Below are 17,500 nucleotides of genomic sequence, written 5' to 3' on the forward strand. Positions count from 1 at the left end.
CAATTCCGCCCAATAGACCTGGTAACTAATAAATTCACTAGAATAGAGCATGTTGAGCTGATATACGACTGCATGGGAGGTCCACTAGAGCATTAAAAGAACCAACCCATAGAATGCCCCAAGTACGTCCTGCAAGACTGGTAACCAGCCAATGATGCCTAGCAGAAGATGACACAAAAAGAACGCACAAAGTCTGGAGTGTGACAAGAAGATCTTGGATGTTTTGTTGCATTTCTGCAGTACACTAAGACGTTTGTTCATGGATCAGGCATGCTATCTCCGCTCCCCAACTGGCAATAATGGTTGCTTTTCATGCTTCAACTGACTACCTCACTACCCCGAGGTTGCCATCCTGACTACTAGTCACTCAAGTTATGGTGGACCCAATACATTTTAGTTTATGCTGTAGAGTAGAATAGTGAATTACTTAGGTCAGACTGAGAGTGACACCTCTGAAGTCCTGGGATATCGTTTACTTGCCAGAACAATCAGTATCACTATTTGATATCAATGAAATATATGTAAAAGTCCTAAACTCCTTGACGACTACGTCTGCCATAAATTTTGAACACTGAAGTCTACATAGTGTACATTGTAGGATAATGGCGTTACAAGTAGAAATACAAGAGGGTGTGTGGTCCCAACAACACTACAAAGTGGGTGTGTCTGTTATTCGTATGTGCCTACGAATTTTCGGTGGCAAAAGTGTGGTAACCCTGCATGACAGTCGTGCATGACTCCACCCCTTGTGACTTACTCTGTTGCTCTTTGCCCGTTCCTCTATCTTTAGCCGAGACGTGGACAATACCGTTTGCATCGATATCGAACGTCACTTCGATCTGTGGGACTCCACGTGGAGCAGGAGGAATGCCAACCTACAACAACAAAACAACAAAATCAATATAACACATACAGATCCCACCAATCGTTCACACCAATCTAAATTCCCCGAGTAGCTTGTTGTCTGGTGCCATCTCTCGTTCACCCTGTAACACTTTGATATCAACAGACGTCTGTCCGTCGGCAGCCGTCGAGAAGACTTGAGATTTCTTGGATGGAATTGTCGTATTTCTTGTAATTAGTTTTGTTGAAACGCCTCCCAGTGTCTCGATACCAAGCGACAGAGGAGTGACGTCCAGTAGTAAGACGTCCGTCACGTCGCCCGCCAGTACACCACCCTGAAGAACACCAGAGAAAATACTATACTACGTTGTGTGTGTGTGTGTGTGTGTGTGTGTGTGTGTGTGTGTGTGTGTGTGTGTGTGTGTGTGTGTGTGTGTGTGTTGTTGTTGTTTGCATCAAAGATGTCTGTAATACCTGGACTGCTGCTCCTACTGCTACGGCTTCATCAGGATTGACGCCTTTGCTCGGGTTACGGCCAAACAACTCGGTTACTGTGCTTTGAACCTGCATCAAATATAATGATGGTTTGTATGCTGTACAATAATACAACCTCAACAACAACAACAACAACAACAACACACACACACACAGTTAGGCAACAGACATACCCTTGGCATTCTTGTCATTCCTCCTACCAGCAATACTTCCTGTATATCTCCCTTAGCTACTCCAGCATCTTTCAATGCCTTCTGGCATGGGTCAATCGTCCGTTTTACCAGACTCTCCGTCAGAGACTCAAATTTGGCTCGACTCAGTTTCAAGTTCATGTGCTTGGGTCCGCTCTGATCAGCAGTCAAATACGGCAGGTTGATATCCGTCTAAACAAAACACGTGCAATAAACTAAATCAATCAAATTTCATGATGGTGGTTGAAGTCGGGCTTGTCACGTAAAGCATATCACGTGACATCATCCACCCATCTGTCAATTGACGATGCTCGATTGGCAGCTTATAAATATCAAACAAGCAATAATAAACAATAAATTGTAAACGTTGACTATTAGTATCCTATACTATAATACGTGATCGCCCACTTCCGTCTGTCTGTCTGTCTGTCTGTAAGTATGTAAGTATCTATGTATGTATGTATGTACAGTATGTAAGTATCTATGTATGCATGTATGTATGTACAGCAGCAATGATAGCCGGCTGTATGTGTACGACGACGACAACAGATGCGTGTGCATGTCGACACCACTTCCATGCATGCACGTGTGTTGTTAATATTTCTACAGTCCCGTTTAGATCAGTAACTCTAGATACGTTAGTCTCATCTAAAGACGTGCAGCCCGGACAAGCATTGCGGCTAATTTAAGTGCAGAAGTCATACAGTGCACGACCTATTCAAGGTCCCATTACCTGGCCACTGCTGACAATAGTGAGATTGACATAGAACATGCATATGCGTTACTTAACCAAGAACAAGAATTCACTAGATGGATGCTAAAGCTAGAAAACGGTCAACAAGGTAGCAAGTGCCAGGATGTTGCTTCAGGCTTGATTGACATTCCAATACCTTGCATAGTTTCTGGCAACAACATCAATGTTTTCACTGATCTGTCGTGTGATCTCAATTTCACATTATAACTATCAAGGCTCAGAGTCAAACTCTTAGCAAAGTGGGAATTTTTCTATCAGCACCAGTGTTCACTCGTGGACAACTTGATGTTGCGTTTTGCCATGCACTGTCATTCAGAGATGTTTATGTGAATATACAAGAAATCATTGACACCAAACAGTGACTCAAACATTGTTTTTTCCTGAGGTGCTGTAATGCACTCAGTCTATTATTACTAGCTGTCCGTGCAGGCAAGTTTGTTTGCTACACAACTGTTTCTGTTATTCCATGAATGCAATACATTGTGCTGCATGCAAACAACACACCCATAGGGCGGGTCCTGCTAGTTAATACAATTGATTAATTAAGTAAAAATAAACAATTAAAATATCTTATTATGCATTACCTGCAATGTTGAGGACAATTCAATCTTTGCCTTCTCTGCTGCTTCCCTCAGTCGTTGCAATGCCATTGCATCCTTCGCAATGTCTATGCCTTGATCTCTCTTGAACTCGGCTACAAGAAATTGAAGCAGGACATTGTCGAAATCTTCACCGCCTAAGAATGTGTCTCCATTAGTCGACTTCACCTTCAGGTTAAAGCAAGTAGATTGTTAGTTTGTAAAACAATTAGTGTGAAATGAAATTGGTATACGTACCTCAAAGACTCCTTTTTGGATTTCGAGAATTGAGATGTCAAATGTTCCGCCACCCAAATCGTATACAGCAATGCTAAGTACAGAAAATCGTTATCATGCCATGAAGCAGTAAAGCAAGCAAAGTAATAAACAAACAAATAAACACACAGAAAGGAAACCAAGTCAAACAAACAGACACACTAACAACAAACATACAAGAAAACAGACAGACAGACAGACAGATAAATTAACAAAGAAACAAACAGATAGACAGACAGAAAATGTTCTTTGGCAAACAGACAGACAGACATACAGACAAACAAACAAATAAACAAACAAACTAAGTAACTGACAAACAAATACAGGCCAAAACACAAATAGTCAAAACAAAAGCAGACAAGCAAATAAACACAAGAAACACACGAAAACTCAAAAGAAAAAGGATAAACACAGAAAGGCAGAACACACATGCCACAATGTAAATAGCTGCACAAGAATCAGATACACAAACCACACAAAAGGCAATGACAGAGATACAATGTAGTCAGTAGAACTTACTGCAAGCTTATAGGTCACAAACACAACTAAGTAATCAAAAAAAAGTTTCAAAATCAACTTTAGTGTTTGCACATTTTGTCTCCACTTTTGTCGAGCCCGTATGCCAATGCAGCAGCCGTCGGTTCGTTGATAACTCTCAATACATTGAGTCCGGATATCGTTCCGGCGTCTTTCGTTGCTTGGCGTTGAGAATCGTTGAAGTATGCAGGAACTGTGACGACAGCGTTCTTCACGTTCTGGCCAAGATAACTGTCTGTAACACAATGAATAGAGATGTCGTGTGTGTGTGTGTGTGTGTGTGTGTGTGTGTGTGTGTGTGTGTGTGTGTGTGTGTGTGTGTGTGTGTGTGTGTGACTGTCAGTGTAACTGAATGCAAAAGTCTGTTTGTACAACTGTGTTGTGCCTGTCTGCTCAACTATCTATCTATGAGTTTGCTGATGTGTACACACCTGCTCATTTATCTGTCAGCCAGCCAGTCTGTCCGTCTGTCTGTCTGTCAATCACATATTTTCAACATGAACTAGGATAGATACAGTAGCAATAACCGCAAATTACTTGTGTCTGTCTGTCTGTCTGTCTGTCGGCCTTTCTGCTGTGTCTCTGTTTGTCTGTCTGTCAGACTTTCTGCAGTCCATCTGTCTGTCATTAGTTAATGACTTTGTTGTTTGCAAGGACTGATGTGTATTTAAAACATCCTAGCATATGTACAAGTAGAATCTGTATGAGAATAAATTATCTGTCTGTTTGTCTGTCGGCCTCTCTGCCGTCCGTCTGTTTGTCTGTCTGTCAGACTTTCTGCCGTCCATCTGTCTGTCTGTCAGCCTTTCTGCCGTCCGTCTGTCTGTCAGCCTTTCCGCCGTCCGTCTGTCTGTCAGCCTTTTTGCCATCTGTCTGTCAGCATTCCTGCCGTCAGCTTTCCAGCTTTCCTGCCGTCTGTCTGTCTGTCAACCTTTCTATCGTCTCTGTTTGTCTGTCTGTCAGTCAGCCTTCCTGCTGTCTGTCTGTCTGTCTGTCACTCTGTCTTTCAACACATATGCATGTACATATATCTGTCCATCTGTACACTCCATTGTCAGTGAGTTAGTACATTTGTCTTTCCTCTACGTTAATTTTATGCAGCTGGTATTACCTTTTGGCTACACAAACGAGAGACTGCTTATCTATCAATCAGTACAGTAGCTCCATTCATTTGCCATCTCTTAAACCATTTTATTTGTTAATCAACTATTTTAATCCACCAGTTGTTTGCCTAGCTCCCCGTTTTCCTTTGCCTTTCTCTCTGTTTATCTGCCTGTCAGTCTGCTTGTACATCTATCTGAGTAATGTTCATGCCCACAATACGTCTATCGTTTCTACCAGCTGTCTCCTTCATCTTCACCAATATAAACGCTCCAATCTGACTTGGTGAATACTTCTGACCACGAGATTCAAGCCAAGCATCCCCATTGTTTGCTCGCACAATCTTGAATGCTGCAGACTTCCTACGAGTACAAGCAGATAATTAAAATGCAGACACACGAAGAGCCCACTAGAAACAACACAGCAATAGTTGCAATACAATTATGCCCAAATGAATACAATATTATATACACAAATTTGATACACAAATTTGAAGTTACAGTCACATGGCAATGACACAGACACACAGGCACAGACACACACACCACACACACACAGCCTGATGACTGGCAATAAGCATACTCAAATTCGAAACAAGCTCACGGAACTAGTTTGTCTAAAATGTGCAAATCTTGTTGCCACGTACAACCAACAATTTGATAAAAATACTTTTGACATAAACACTGATGTATCATGATACTGTTGATACCCACGTTTGTAACGCATCCTATATGTCAGTACACACAACAACTCACTTGTCTTTCTGAACTTCTGCATCATCAAATCGTCTTCCTATCAGACGTTTGGTTGCTGTCAGCGTGTTCTCTGGGTTTGTGACCGCTTGTCTCTTCGCAGGAACTCCAACCAGTCGTTCGCCATCAGACGTGAATGCAACAACAGAGGGTGTGGTCCGAGATCCTTCGGAATTTTCTATTACTTTTGGTTGTTTGCCTTCCATGACGGCTACACACGAATTAGTTGTTCCAAGATCAATGCCAATAACCGTTCCTTTTACTCCATCAGAACTAGTGAAATATAACAAGAAAGATGACATGAAGATGATGAACAAAGCAAGTTAAATGATAACACACACACACACACACACACACACACACACACACACACACACACACACACACACACAAACAAACATATGCACGCACACACACACACACACACACACACACACACACACACAACACTCACACACACACACACACACACACACACACACACACACACACACACACACTAAAATTATTTATGTTCGCAAGCAGGAATGCAAATTGTCAACAGAACTTAGTGTAGACAAACAAACTGGTCGACAGCCTCTTTTTCTAGAAGTAGAAGCGAGTCTTATTATGTAGACACTGAGTATAACGATAGACATAGACACTTGCATGTAACAAACAAGACAAAGAGAAAATGAATAACCAAACAATAATAAATGCATACAAAATGCTATATTTCATAATATTTTAACAAATTATTTGAAATGCAAAAATTATTGAGAACTAGACTAATCAGCGATTGCTGTCAGTTTATTTAATAGTTAATAAACGCCAGAAAAACAGACAGACTGATAGGCAGACAAACAGACAGACAGAGAGACAGACAGAGAGACACAGACAGACAGACAAACAGAAAGACGGACAGACAGACAGACAGGTAAAAAGACAGAAAGACAGACAATCAGACAGACAGACAATCAGACAGACAGACAGACAGACAATCAGACAGACAGACAAACAATCAGACAGATAGACAGACAGACAGACAGACAAACAGACACACAGTCCATCCCACTTCAACCTTTCCTACAACACTAGACCACACTGCTCACCTCCACCGCGCGTGCAGACGGCCGCTCGACAAATAAATTCTAGAAAACTGGCAACAAGAAGAGCAACATTGCATCATCCTCAAACTGCAGGCTGACAAAATCTCTTCTCATTCTCACTCTGCTCGAAGCCGCAAGTTCTGAGTTGGTGAAGGAGTGTAGAGCCCGATGAACACCTTTATGACCGACTTTTCGTATTAGTCGTAGCATAGTGGCGCAGACAGCAGCACATGCAACACACGTGTAGCTAAAGATATGATGCAAGATAATTCATGTCCCGGATAACACAACCTTGTGTACCCCGACCGCTACTGAAGGTCACATGGTGTGTGTGTGTGGTGTGGTGTGTGTGTGTGTGTGTGTGTGTGTGTGTGCGTGTGTGTGTGAACAATCGAAAGCCTAAGTCACAACATCAATCTATCAAATACCAACATACTAAACCCAAAAACATTTACAGTACCATACAAACAGTCTGCCTGTACACATAGTCACCCCTCCAATTACCCTAAAATCGGAACATCTACTAGCTCCACCGAAACTTCATGATGTGGCTGCCCTATACAAAACACCATAACTACATTGGCTCCTTCAACAAGCCAAGAAGCTGGAACATAAAGCGTTTGCTGAGGTCCAACATTCCAAAACCTTCCCAAAACAGCACCGTTGATAGCAACGACTCCCTTCACCCAACCAGACATTTTGAGAAACGTGTCTCTCGGTTTTCCTATAACCGTGAACGTTCCCTTATAGAAAGCCGGCGGCATATCTTTCTCTATCTTTACGGCTTTCCACGGAGCTCCCTTTACATCATGAAAAAATTTTGGTAGAAATTCAAGCGAATAGACCGTCCATCCGTCGGCCGGTTTTCCATCCAGTAGCACACTTCCTTCAATTCCTTTTCTCTCTTTCTTCATCATCGATCCGTAATTGATCCGGCCACTGTTTTCAACCAGAATATCCAGAATGCCTGACGTCCTCTGATGTCCTACCTTTATCATCTGCTTCTCCTCCTTCTCTTGCCTTTCAAATAGTTGAATCGGTTTCGAATCGATCATCACTAAGCCAAAATCCTTAGCTCCGGTTATCTCCACGTTAGCTAATGTGCCAGTCAATGTAGTGTGATACATAACATAACCATACAGTTGACAGTGTGGTAGCATCTCCATCGGACCCACATCACTCACACTTACAGACGGTAACTGATACAGCACATCGGACAACAAAACTGTTTGACCGAGTTTCACTTTGCCGTACGACGACTTCGGAACGTTAGGTGGAATATCAATCAGCGGCTCCTTGCTATACTGTAGCATCAGCCGTCTTAATTCGATGTACTTCGGTGTGACATCGCCAGCCTCAGAAAGCGGTGCATCATAATCGTAACTTGTCACGGTCGGTTGATATCTATGATTATCATAATTACCACCATTCATAAATCCGAAATTCGTTCCACCGTGGAACATATAGAAATTTATGGATGCGCCCATTCTCAAAATCTCGCCCACCGTCTCGATGACGTCTGCGACTCCTACAATGTGATGTTGCTCTCCCCAGTGATCGAACCATCCCGACCAGTACTCGGTCACAAACAACGGCCGTCGACGTCCCTGCGACTCCTTCAGTCTCGCAAACATTTTCTCTGGATTTTCCTGAAAATTGATCGTCTTGAAAACGCCCGGCAGTTGCCCGCGATGCAACCCTCCCTCGTTGTCCGACGTAAATAGCAACTCGGTGATTCCTCGTGACGTCATCATGTCGGTTAGTCTCGACAAATAGTTTGTGTCTGATCCGAAACTCCCGTACTCGTTCTCGATCTGTACTGCAATGATCGAACCTCCCCTGTTCATTTGTAGTGGTGCAACCAACGGAATGAGCCGATCAAAATATTGCTCGACCGACTTCATGAATGGAGCATATGTCGACCGAATCTCCATATTCGAATCTGCTAGCAACCAAGCCGGAAGCCCACCAAACTCCCACTCTGCACAGATGTACGGCCCAGGTCGTAAAATAACATACAGTCCCAAAGTATGCGCCAGATTGATAAACGATGTGACGTCATACCGACCAGAAAATTCAAAAGTACCCGGACGTGGCTCGTGGACATTCCAAGCAACGTAGGTTTCCACCGTGTTGAGGCCCATCGCTTTGAGTTTGAGCAAGCGATCGCGCCAATAAGTCGGCACGACGCGAAAATAGTGTATGGCGCCGCTCAGGATGCGAAAAGGCTTGCCATTTAGCGTGAAATGTTCGCCTTCGGCCTGGAGGCTTGTGACTGGCGAATTGGTTTCGTCCTCCGTCTTGTCTCTGGTCCAGTAATAGATCAGCAGCAAGATTAATATCACAGGAAGGGAAAGCTGACAAAGACGCCGGTATTGTCGATATCGCATAATGCCCGGATATTACAAGCCGTTTACCTCGCGTACCCAGTGACCACTGAAGACACACTTGTGCGTGCGTGCGTGCGCGCGCGCGCGTGTATGTGCTTTACAGAGAAACATTAAAGAACTTGAAAAGTTCGATCTTCGTAGTCTGCGTCGTTTCTTGCGAATTCATTGAAGTGAAAGAGTGTCAAATGGTGAGATTCTGAAACGATCTGGTATGACAGGGATTGAATGTATGATAACAAAACAACAACTACAATGGGTCGGTCATGTCACAAAAATGAATGACAGAAGGCTACCAAAGCAAGTGTCTAGGGACAGTTGCTAACTAGATGTCAAGATAGGAACTGGTGGCCAAAAACTTAGATATAAAGACATGCTGTGTCATCATCTGCAGAATGTGGGCATCAATCAGGGCAAATTGCCGATTGGGAGTCACTGCCGTCTGATCGTTTAATTTGGAGGAAGAAAGTGTCATCTGGTCTGAAGAAGTTTGAGGACGAGAGAATGAAAAAATTAGAAGAACGACGACACATACACCAGCAAATGGCTCAAGGAGTAATTACAAGTCAATATCTAGGCGCCATCTGTCATCAATATGTATGCGCCATTTGTCATCGCGATTGCTAATCTCGTTATGGTCTCTATTCATTATTCATTCATTGTCCTGTATTCGCGTACGGGTTCACGACTTCTCTACTGCTTAGAATTCAACCATCGCTTGTGTGCTTGTTCATGTGCATAGCTATTGCGTGTGCGTGCGTGCGTGTGTGTGTGTGTGTGTGTGTGTGTGTGTGTGTGTGTGTGTGTGTGTGTGTGTGTGTGTGTGTGTGTGAGTGAGTGAGTGTGCGTGCGTGTGTGTGTTTCGAGCATCATCCACAATAGGGACTTCAAAACTTACGTGCAAGCGGCACCTGCATGTGTAGACTTCCGGGGACTTCCGTAGGTAGGGAAATACCATGAGTCAGACAGGAATAACGTGAACGGAAACTGTCTTAGTACGTGGCACGCAGCTGCAAATCTGACGAGTAGCAGTTACAGTTCAGTTGCAAACCGTCCAGATTTTGCTCGGTCTGCTCTACAACTCTACTCTAGTTGTGTCTGCACAGCCAGCCATTCTCTCGACCCCAGCTGCAGTGTACAAATACACAAATTGCGTTTTTGTGACTCAACTTCAGCATGGGAGCAGAAATCACCGGAGTGGTCATTGGAGCGGTGGCGGTTGTCGTAGCTAGTATCATCGTAACCATTGTCCGACTATGGTGAGAATCAATGCCCTAGCTAGAAAAAGTTCCCCAAGCATGACGTAATTGGGTTGGTGCGTGTCGGGCACTAGCTGTTTGTTTGAGTGGCAAACAACATTGGTACACGTTTATTGAGAATTTTTAAATTGTATATGTTAGAACAGCCAGTATTAATTGCCTCGGTATTAGTGCAGTGTGTGTGTGTGTGTGTGTGTGTGTGTGTGTGTGTGTGTGTGTGTGTGTGTGTGTGTGTGTGTGTGTGTGTGTGTGTGTGTGTGTGTGTGTGTGTGTGTGTGTGTGTGTGTGTGTGTGTGTCTACACTGCTCGTTCAATTAGTAAAATACAGCTATACTTATCATTACAATTTCTTAATTTCAGGGAAAACAGAAACAAGGAAGATCTGTTTACTAACAAATTCGAGAAAACGAAATGTCGATGGTTTCTACTTCGACTTCTATTCGATGTCCCACGCATTGCATTAGTCACAAGTGTATTGCTGTTTGTATCACAGCAATCCGAACCAGACAACAACACACTTGACCATCCACTCATTTTCATTGCAGTCGGACTCGGAGTTACTCTTGACGTCATCGTCTTCATATTATATTTGGTTTACAGATGTCAGTGCACTTGCTGTAAGTTGTCTGGACCGATTTTCAAAGAACAAGCAAAGATCCATCTTTTCTACTCGTTGACACTTGGATTTCCGGCTGGAACGGCAACAAAAATTGTCTGGTTGCTATACATACAAGGAGCAAACGTATCACGAGATCTTATCCCTATTCCTTATTTGGTTGAAATGGTAATCGGTACCGTCGCAATTCTAGCACGACAATGCCATGTCTCTTTACAGCAACGCAAACAGATGTCTAGATGCAGGGATATTGGCACCATATTTGGTTTTCAACTATTGTTTGCTTACATAGCCTTCTTTTGGGTGTTTACCTTCACTCTGCTGTACCACGCCGGTTTCTACAAAAACCCGACCAGTTTCCACACGCACTACTGGATGGTTTGTCTTCTTCCAGTGTGGAGCATTGCAGCTCTTGCAATTGTGTATAAAATCTCTAGTGTTTTCTTGCTTGGTTTGAAAGGTAAACTCACGGTCATCATGCACATGGTGAGCCTAGAGACATAGATTGTTTGTGTTGTATAGTTTGCTTAGACGCTCCACCCAAGAGCTCAATATACTATCTCAAACAAGTTTTCTGTATGATTCCAGACCTCTGTCTGATTGTCGGATACGTTTCTTGTGCTTTTGTTCTCACCGTTCAAGCTGACGGTCTAACTGATGGCAGCACCTTGCAGACGCCAGACATCATTACGCCAGTCGTCGTTACTGAATGCTCATGTTTGGGGTTCGTTATACTCGCTGGAGCATTCACAATGTATTCTACAAAATCAACCAAAAATGAACGACTCGTCAATTCGATGATATCGGACAATTGTGAGACTGAGGCTCTTATTGATACACCAGCATCGTTATCAGAAGTTGACAACGCAACGGGAACTTCGTCGTACGAGGTTGAGAGTTTTTCTGAGCCGTCGGAGCAATTGCAGAGTCCGAGTCGCGATGAAAAGACGGACAGCTTGGCAAGTCAGTATGTCAATGTCCCGGAATTGCGATTACAAGATGGCACTAGAGTTGCCTTTGTGGAGCTGCAGTCACACGGTACTATGTAAGTTGTATTGTACAACTGATGAGTAGACTACAGCAGATCGCGCCTACTGGTATATTAGAACACAATACCGTGCTAATAATCAGGTTCTCTGTTTGCACTCTATGACGTATAGACCTGTATAGACCTGAAAAGGTCTTAGTGTTAGTGTCTCTAGACGTGCACTTTCTGCTGGAATTAATAACATGCATTGCTAAGATTACCTGTACATGTGTACCTGGATCTAGATGTGCACCAAGGGGTGCGATACTCGGACGTATACGTTAGGAAATGGCAATGGGTCCCTAGGATAGACATGATTGCAAAACTCATTATTAGCGATACCGGTAGTCTATATACACGTGAACTCGCAGACCTGCGTTACGGGCAAGAATACCATTGCAGCTCTCGCTACACAATGTAACGTTATCGCAATTCGTCTACGTATATATATATATATATATATATATATATATATATATATATATATATATATATATATATATATAGATGCATGCTAAACGTATGCTAAAACAAATGGCCGGGCATTGCCGCCGCCTACCAAACAAGCAGTAGTTTACTACTGCACCAGACTTTCTCGCGTTGTCGTGCCCTGGTTGTATATATATATATATATATATATATATATATATATATATATATATATATATATATATATATGTATGTATGTATGTATGTATGTATGTATGTATGTATGTATGTATGTATGTATGTATGTATGTATGTATGTATGTATGTATGTATGTATGTATGTATGTATGTATGTATGTATGTATGTATGTATGTATGTATGTATGTATGTATGTATGTATGTATGTATGTGTATATATATATATATATATATATATATATATATATATATATATATATATGTATATATGTATTTGTATATAATACAGATAACACAGATAACGCATGTCCGCCCTAAGGACGGAAGCACAAAAAGTCATAATAGTTAGGCAGATAGTCACTAATCAGCCTTGAATTGTATTGCCATAAACGAACAGATAACTGTTCGTGAAATTGCCTGGAAGCTTGGCCCAGAGACAAGCCAGATGATAGAAGAGACTTCTTGACAATTGATCTCAACACCTCCAGACTATGTGCAGCCCACACTCCGTATGATTCCACCACAAGAGGGTAAAACAAACAGCCATAACTGGAAACGTTAGCAAGATGGCGTTCATCTTTGTCCACTTCCCCAGCCTCAGCAGCAGCACCAGCTTTTATGGCAGCATTAATAAGGTGAGAGGGAGTGAACGAATTCCTCACGGAAATGTCGAAATAAGCAGCCGTGCCTAGGGAAAAGTCGGGATGGAAAACGTCACCTGGTCTTGTCATAGAATGAGAGGAACAGCGTTGTTCTCGACGTACATTGGAGTTGTCTAAGAGCAACCAGTGGAAGATGACGTCACATAAGGCATCATGTCGCTTATATATATATATGTATGTATGTATATATATATATATATATATATATATATATATATATATATATATATATATACTAGGATCCATGGCCCGTCCTTCGTACGGGCAAGATACTGTAGTGTAAAGATAGGTCTGTGGACACGTCACGTGCATCTTTGTTGCGAGGTCCCGGATATTCTGAATGAATTCGAATCTTGTTCTTCGCGCTTGTTTCGATAGAAATCGACACACTCCCCGTGTAGCGCTTGCTGCAGAAAACGTGTAGGGTGGATTCGGTGCAAATGCAATCAGAATTTGGAGAGAAACGCAAGCGATAGAAGAGTAAGTTTCGTCGGCAAGAGATATTCGATTGCTCGAAGCTTTGCGAAGGACGGCGATGCATAGGGTCTACACGGGACTGGTGCGGGCGTGTGTTCGAATAAACTGCAATGTGTAGCGTTTGTGTCGTCGAGAAATTTTACGCGTGGGTCGATCCCTCGAGAGGGGACCCGGTGTATTATTTTTTTTATTTTTTACGCAAACCTTCCTCTGTGCGTGCCAAGTGTGCGTGCCGATTTCGGTTGCGAACGGACAAAAGACGTGGCCGCCAAACGCGAACATACATACACACACACACACACACACACACACACACACACACACACACACACACACACACACACACACAGACAGACAGACAGACAATTTGAGCTTTATATATATATATATATATATATATATATATATATATATATATATATATATATATATATATATATATGTATATACGTCGACCGAATCTCCATATTCGAATCCGCTGGCAAGGAAGCTGGAAGCCCGGGAAACGTCCACGGCCCATGCAGGTCGTAAAATAACATACAGTCCCAAGGTATGCGCCAATAAACGATGTGACGTCATACCGACCGGAAAATTTAAAAGTGCCCGGATGTGGCTCGTGAGCATTTCAAGCAATGTAGGTTTCCACCCGTGTTCAACAGTGAGTTTGAGCAGGCGATCTCGCTAATAACTTCACACGAAAATAGTATGGCGCCGCTCAATTTTAATAAAATGCGAAAAGGCTTGCCAAACGACCTGGAGGCTTGTGACTGGTGAAACTCTATGTGCAGCACGATTAATAATATCACAGGAAGAGAAAGCTGACAAATACTCTGCTACTGTCAATATCGCATAATGCCCGGATGTTTACCCACGTTTTGACACTCGTAAAAAAAACGGTAACTGCTGCTCAAGGACAGGGGCCAATGTACAGTTACGCGTGAGTGCGTGTTTTGTGTATGTCTATCACCCTGAATCATCACTCTATGTAGCTAGCTATGCAACTCACACGAACATGACGTCACACTATATATGGACCGGAAGACTTGCAGGTGGATGCAGCATCCCTACATTTTCGTAGCCTCGCCCCATCCACGGTGCGTCTGGGGCGAGGCTAACATTTCGGGAACCGTAGCCACGCAACTCACACGAACATGACGTCACACTAGGGACTGCAACTTGCAGCGCCCCTACATTTTCGGGGACTTTGCAGACAGGGGAATTCCATGAGTAGGGTATCGGTGAACGGCAACTACGTGGCACGCAGCTCAAGATCTGACGAGCAGCAGCTTGCTTCTAGTCTAAAAACGTCCAGAATTTGCTCTGCAGTTCTGCTCTCGTCTGCAACAGCCATTCTCGTCCGCTAGCAAGTACTGTTTTGGACTCAACTTCAGCATGGAAGCAGAAATTGCTGGAGTGATTATTGGAGTGATGGTCGTTGTCTTCGCTAGCGTCGTCGTCGTTACCTTTTGTCGAAGGTAAGAACGCCAAGTCAGGTCATTATGTTTCCCCAAGTATGACGTCATGCACAGCGCCAATTTGTCGTTGCGTGTAACTGTTAGTTATGCACTGTTGGTCATATTGCTTTCAGATCTGCATAGAGTGTGCAGTCAGTGTGTGTGTGTGTGTGTGTGTGTGTGTGTGTGTGTGTGTGTGTGTGTGTGCGTGCGTGCGTGCGTGCGTGCGTGTGTCCGTGCGCACGCGTTCGTGTGTGTGCGTGCGTGCGTGTGTTTGCGTGCGTGCGTGGGTATACACACAGCACACTGCTCGGTCAGTCAACTAACCTAGTCTAGAAAGCTATACTTACAACTCGTTACAATTTCTTATTTCAGGACAACTAGAAGCAAGAACGAGTTGATCATTGACAAACTTAACACAACGGGATGTCGTTGGTTACTCCGACTTCTATTCGACATTCCCCGCATGATATTCGTCATCTACCTAGTAACGTCTCTATTCCAGTCCGGACTAGACGACCACACGTTTGACCATCCACTCGTTTACATTTCAATCGGAGCCATAGACGTCGTCGTCTTCGTCTTATATTTGCTCTGCAAATGCGCATGCTGCAAGATGTCCGGCCCAGTATTCAAAGAACAAGCAAATGTCTATCTCTTCTACTCGTTGACACTTGGATTTCCGTTCGGAACGGCCACAAAGATAATGGGCATGTTACATCTAGGAGGAGTAAACATACCACGAGATTCTATCCCTGTTCCTTACCTAGTTGAAATAGCAATAGTGACTCTGGTCGTTCTAGTGCTCCAATGCTATGTCCTTTTACAGCCACACAAAGAACGGTCAAAGTGTTGGAAATGTTTGGTTATGGGAGGCTTCTATCTGTTGCTTGCTTACTTGGTTTTCTTTTGGTTGTTTACCTTCTCTCTACTGTACCACGCCGGTTTCTACCAAAATCTGACGAGTTACCACATGAAGTACTGGATGGTTTGTCTCCTGCCCGAATGGAGCATCGCAGCCGGGGCATTTGTGTACGAAATTTCTAATGTTTGGCTGCTCTTTTTGGAAGGTAAACTCGACGGCATTCATTACATTCCTTTATGTAGATAATGTTTTGTTTTGTAATTTGTTTCTAGACGAAGCTGAACTAAAAAAGTCACGATGTTATCGACTTCTTTTCATGACTCCAAACATTTTACTGCTTGTCGGATATGTCGCTGTTGCTCTTGTTCTCACCGCTCAAGCAGACGGTCTATTAACTGATGGCAGCAGCGTACAGACGCTTGTCATCGTTACTGAATGTGTATGTCTGGTGCTCGTTGTGGTGGCTGGAGCATTCGCAATGTGCTGGCGTCCTACAAGATCCAACAAAATCCATGTACAACCCCGCAGGGATACATCGGTGATGCCTAAGAGTCGTCAGATCGAGATTCCGCTGAAAGAACCAGCAATGACACGCACACGCACACATCCACGAGTACATCCAGGCACACACCCAGCCACACACCCAGCCACACACATACGGTCTCACCCACGCACACACCCACGTTCACACATACGCGCACACACACGCACATTGCCGTCACTTAATAACCCAACACATTCTTCGACGTCTGATTCTCAGAATTATTCCAAGCCGACCGAGCAACGGCTAAGTCCAACTGACGATGGACAAACAAGCAGTCGGTACTACTACAATATTTCGGGTGGACGATTACATGATGGCACTAGAGTACTCCCAGATGCGTGGCAGTGATTGGTCTGGGTTGTGTAATGTCTATATAGCACCACAATGTATACCTATGTATTAACTTGTATAACTATAGATATACACACTTAGCAAGCACTCTACACTATGTATGTTTGAACGTTAATTACACATGTATAACATAGTATAGTACAAACATTCAAAAATATATTTAGTCAACATGTATAGATTTTTTCGACGTCCCCGGCAACAAACGACATGCTCCGTGCGTACCGTCCGACGTCAGGAAAGGGGCATTTTAATTTGGTGGAGATCCGATGCGCCGTTCCAGAGATATTCACGCGAGAGTTGAGGCGGGTTCGATCGGCAGGAAATTGCCTCGTCCCGGAACCTCACTTTCTTGCTCCGTCGTTTCGACGTGCGCGATCCAAATTCGGTAGAAGTCAGATTCGCCGTTTTCGAGAAACACGCTCTTACAGACAGATAGGCACACAGACAGCTCTCCTTATGTAGAGAGAGCTTATGGCTTTACTTTCTAGCCGCATGCTTGCAGAAATTAATGCATGGATGATGTTCTGAGTTGAGACTTTCTGTATGCGAGTAAATGGTTTTGAGTGTGCCCGCAATGGTGGGTACATGTGTATATGTATATCTAAATAAACATTT

At 43.3% G+C, this 17,500-nt stretch overlaps 4 protein-coding genes across 4 annotated transcripts in view; 2 read left to right on the top strand and 2 right to left on the bottom strand.

Annotated features, from left to right (window-relative positions):
* LOC134180121 (stress-70 protein, mitochondrial-like) overlaps nt 1-6,890 on the bottom strand; it is a 9,523-nt gene extending 2,633 nt beyond the window's left edge. The window contains exons 1-11 of the mRNA XM_062647209.1: nt 6,736-6,890; nt 6,619-6,665; nt 5,531-5,800; nt 5,013-5,137; nt 3,729-3,909; nt 3,120-3,192; nt 2,868-3,050; nt 1,512-1,721; nt 1,318-1,407; nt 936-1,178; nt 758-875 (exon numbers count right to left, since the gene is read on the bottom strand). Coding sequence (XP_062503193.1) covers nt 758-875; nt 936-1,178; nt 1,318-1,407; nt 1,512-1,721; nt 2,868-3,050; nt 3,120-3,192; nt 3,729-3,909; nt 5,013-5,137; nt 5,531-5,800; nt 6,619-6,665; nt 6,736-6,825 — 1,630 coding nt within the window. The 5' untranslated portion in view covers nt 6,826-6,890. The remainder of the gene's footprint in view (nt 1-757; nt 876-935; nt 1,179-1,317; nt 1,408-1,511; nt 1,722-2,867; nt 3,051-3,119; nt 3,193-3,728; nt 3,910-5,012; nt 5,138-5,530; nt 5,801-6,618; nt 6,666-6,735) is intronic.
* Nucleotides 6,891-7,020: 130 nt separating this feature from the next.
* LOC134193368 (beta-galactosidase-1-like protein 2) lies at nt 7,021-9,005 on the bottom strand. Its single transcript, XM_062662206.1, has one exon. The coding sequence runs from the start codon at nt 9,003-9,005 to the stop codon at nt 7,116-7,118; it is 1,890 nt and encodes a 629-aa protein (XP_062518190.1). The 3' UTR covers nt 7,021-7,115.
* A 1,889-nt stretch (nt 9,006-10,894) lies between these two features.
* Nucleotides 10,895-12,080, top strand: LOC134195642 (uncharacterized). Its single transcript, XM_062664705.1, has 2 exons — nt 10,895-11,337; nt 11,400-12,080. Exons 1-2 carry the CDS (start codon nt 11,043-11,045, stop codon nt 11,924-11,926), a joined length of 822 nt encoding a protein of 273 aa, XP_062520689.1. The 5' UTR covers nt 10,895-11,042; the 3' UTR covers nt 11,927-12,080.
* Nucleotides 12,081-14,990: 2,910 nt separating this feature from the next.
* On the top strand, nt 14,991-17,042 carry LOC134193047 (uncharacterized). The gene is made up of 3 exons (XM_062661834.1): nt 14,991-15,146; nt 15,501-16,195; nt 16,263-17,042. Exons 1-3 carry the CDS (start codon nt 15,064-15,066, stop codon nt 16,880-16,882), a joined length of 1,398 nt encoding a protein of 465 aa, XP_062517818.1. The 5' UTR covers nt 14,991-15,063; the 3' UTR covers nt 16,883-17,042.
* Nucleotides 17,043-17,500: the final 458 nt, after the last annotated feature.

Source organism: Corticium candelabrum, chromosome 1 (genome assembly GCF_963422355.1).
Source record: "Corticium candelabrum chromosome 1, ooCorCand1.1, whole genome shotgun sequence".
Taxonomy (NCBI): Eukaryota; Metazoa; Porifera; class Homoscleromorpha; order Homosclerophorida; family Plakinidae; genus Corticium; species Corticium candelabrum.

What these genes read in the sequence shown, in the direction of transcription:
- LOC134193368 (XM_062662206.1), bottom strand. Translation starts at nt 9,005, where the DNA reads ATGCGATATCGACAATACCGGCGTCTTTGTCAGCTTTCCCTTCCTGTG.
- LOC134195642 (XM_062664705.1), top strand. Translation starts at nt 11,043, where the DNA reads ATGGTAATCGGTACCGTCGCAATTCTAGCACGACAATGCCATGTCTCT. An exon ending in TTTCTTGCTTGGTTTGAAAG is followed by an intron (nt 11,338 to 11,399) that starts GTAAACTCACGG and finishes TGTGTTGTATAG; the next exon opens with TTTGCTTAGACGCTCCACCC.
- LOC134193047 (XM_062661834.1), top strand. Translation starts at nt 15,064, where the DNA reads ATGGAAGCAGAAATTGCTGGAGTGATTATTGGAGTGATGGTCGTTGTC. An exon ending in GTCGTTACCTTTTGTCGAAG is followed by an intron (nt 15,147 to 15,500) that starts GTAAGAACGCCA and finishes TTCTTATTTCAG; the next exon opens with GACAACTAGAAGCAAGAACG. An exon ending in TTGGCTGCTCTTTTTGGAAG is followed by an intron (nt 16,196 to 16,262) that starts GTAAACTCGACG and finishes ATTTGTTTCTAG; the next exon opens with ACGAAGCTGAACTAAAAAAG.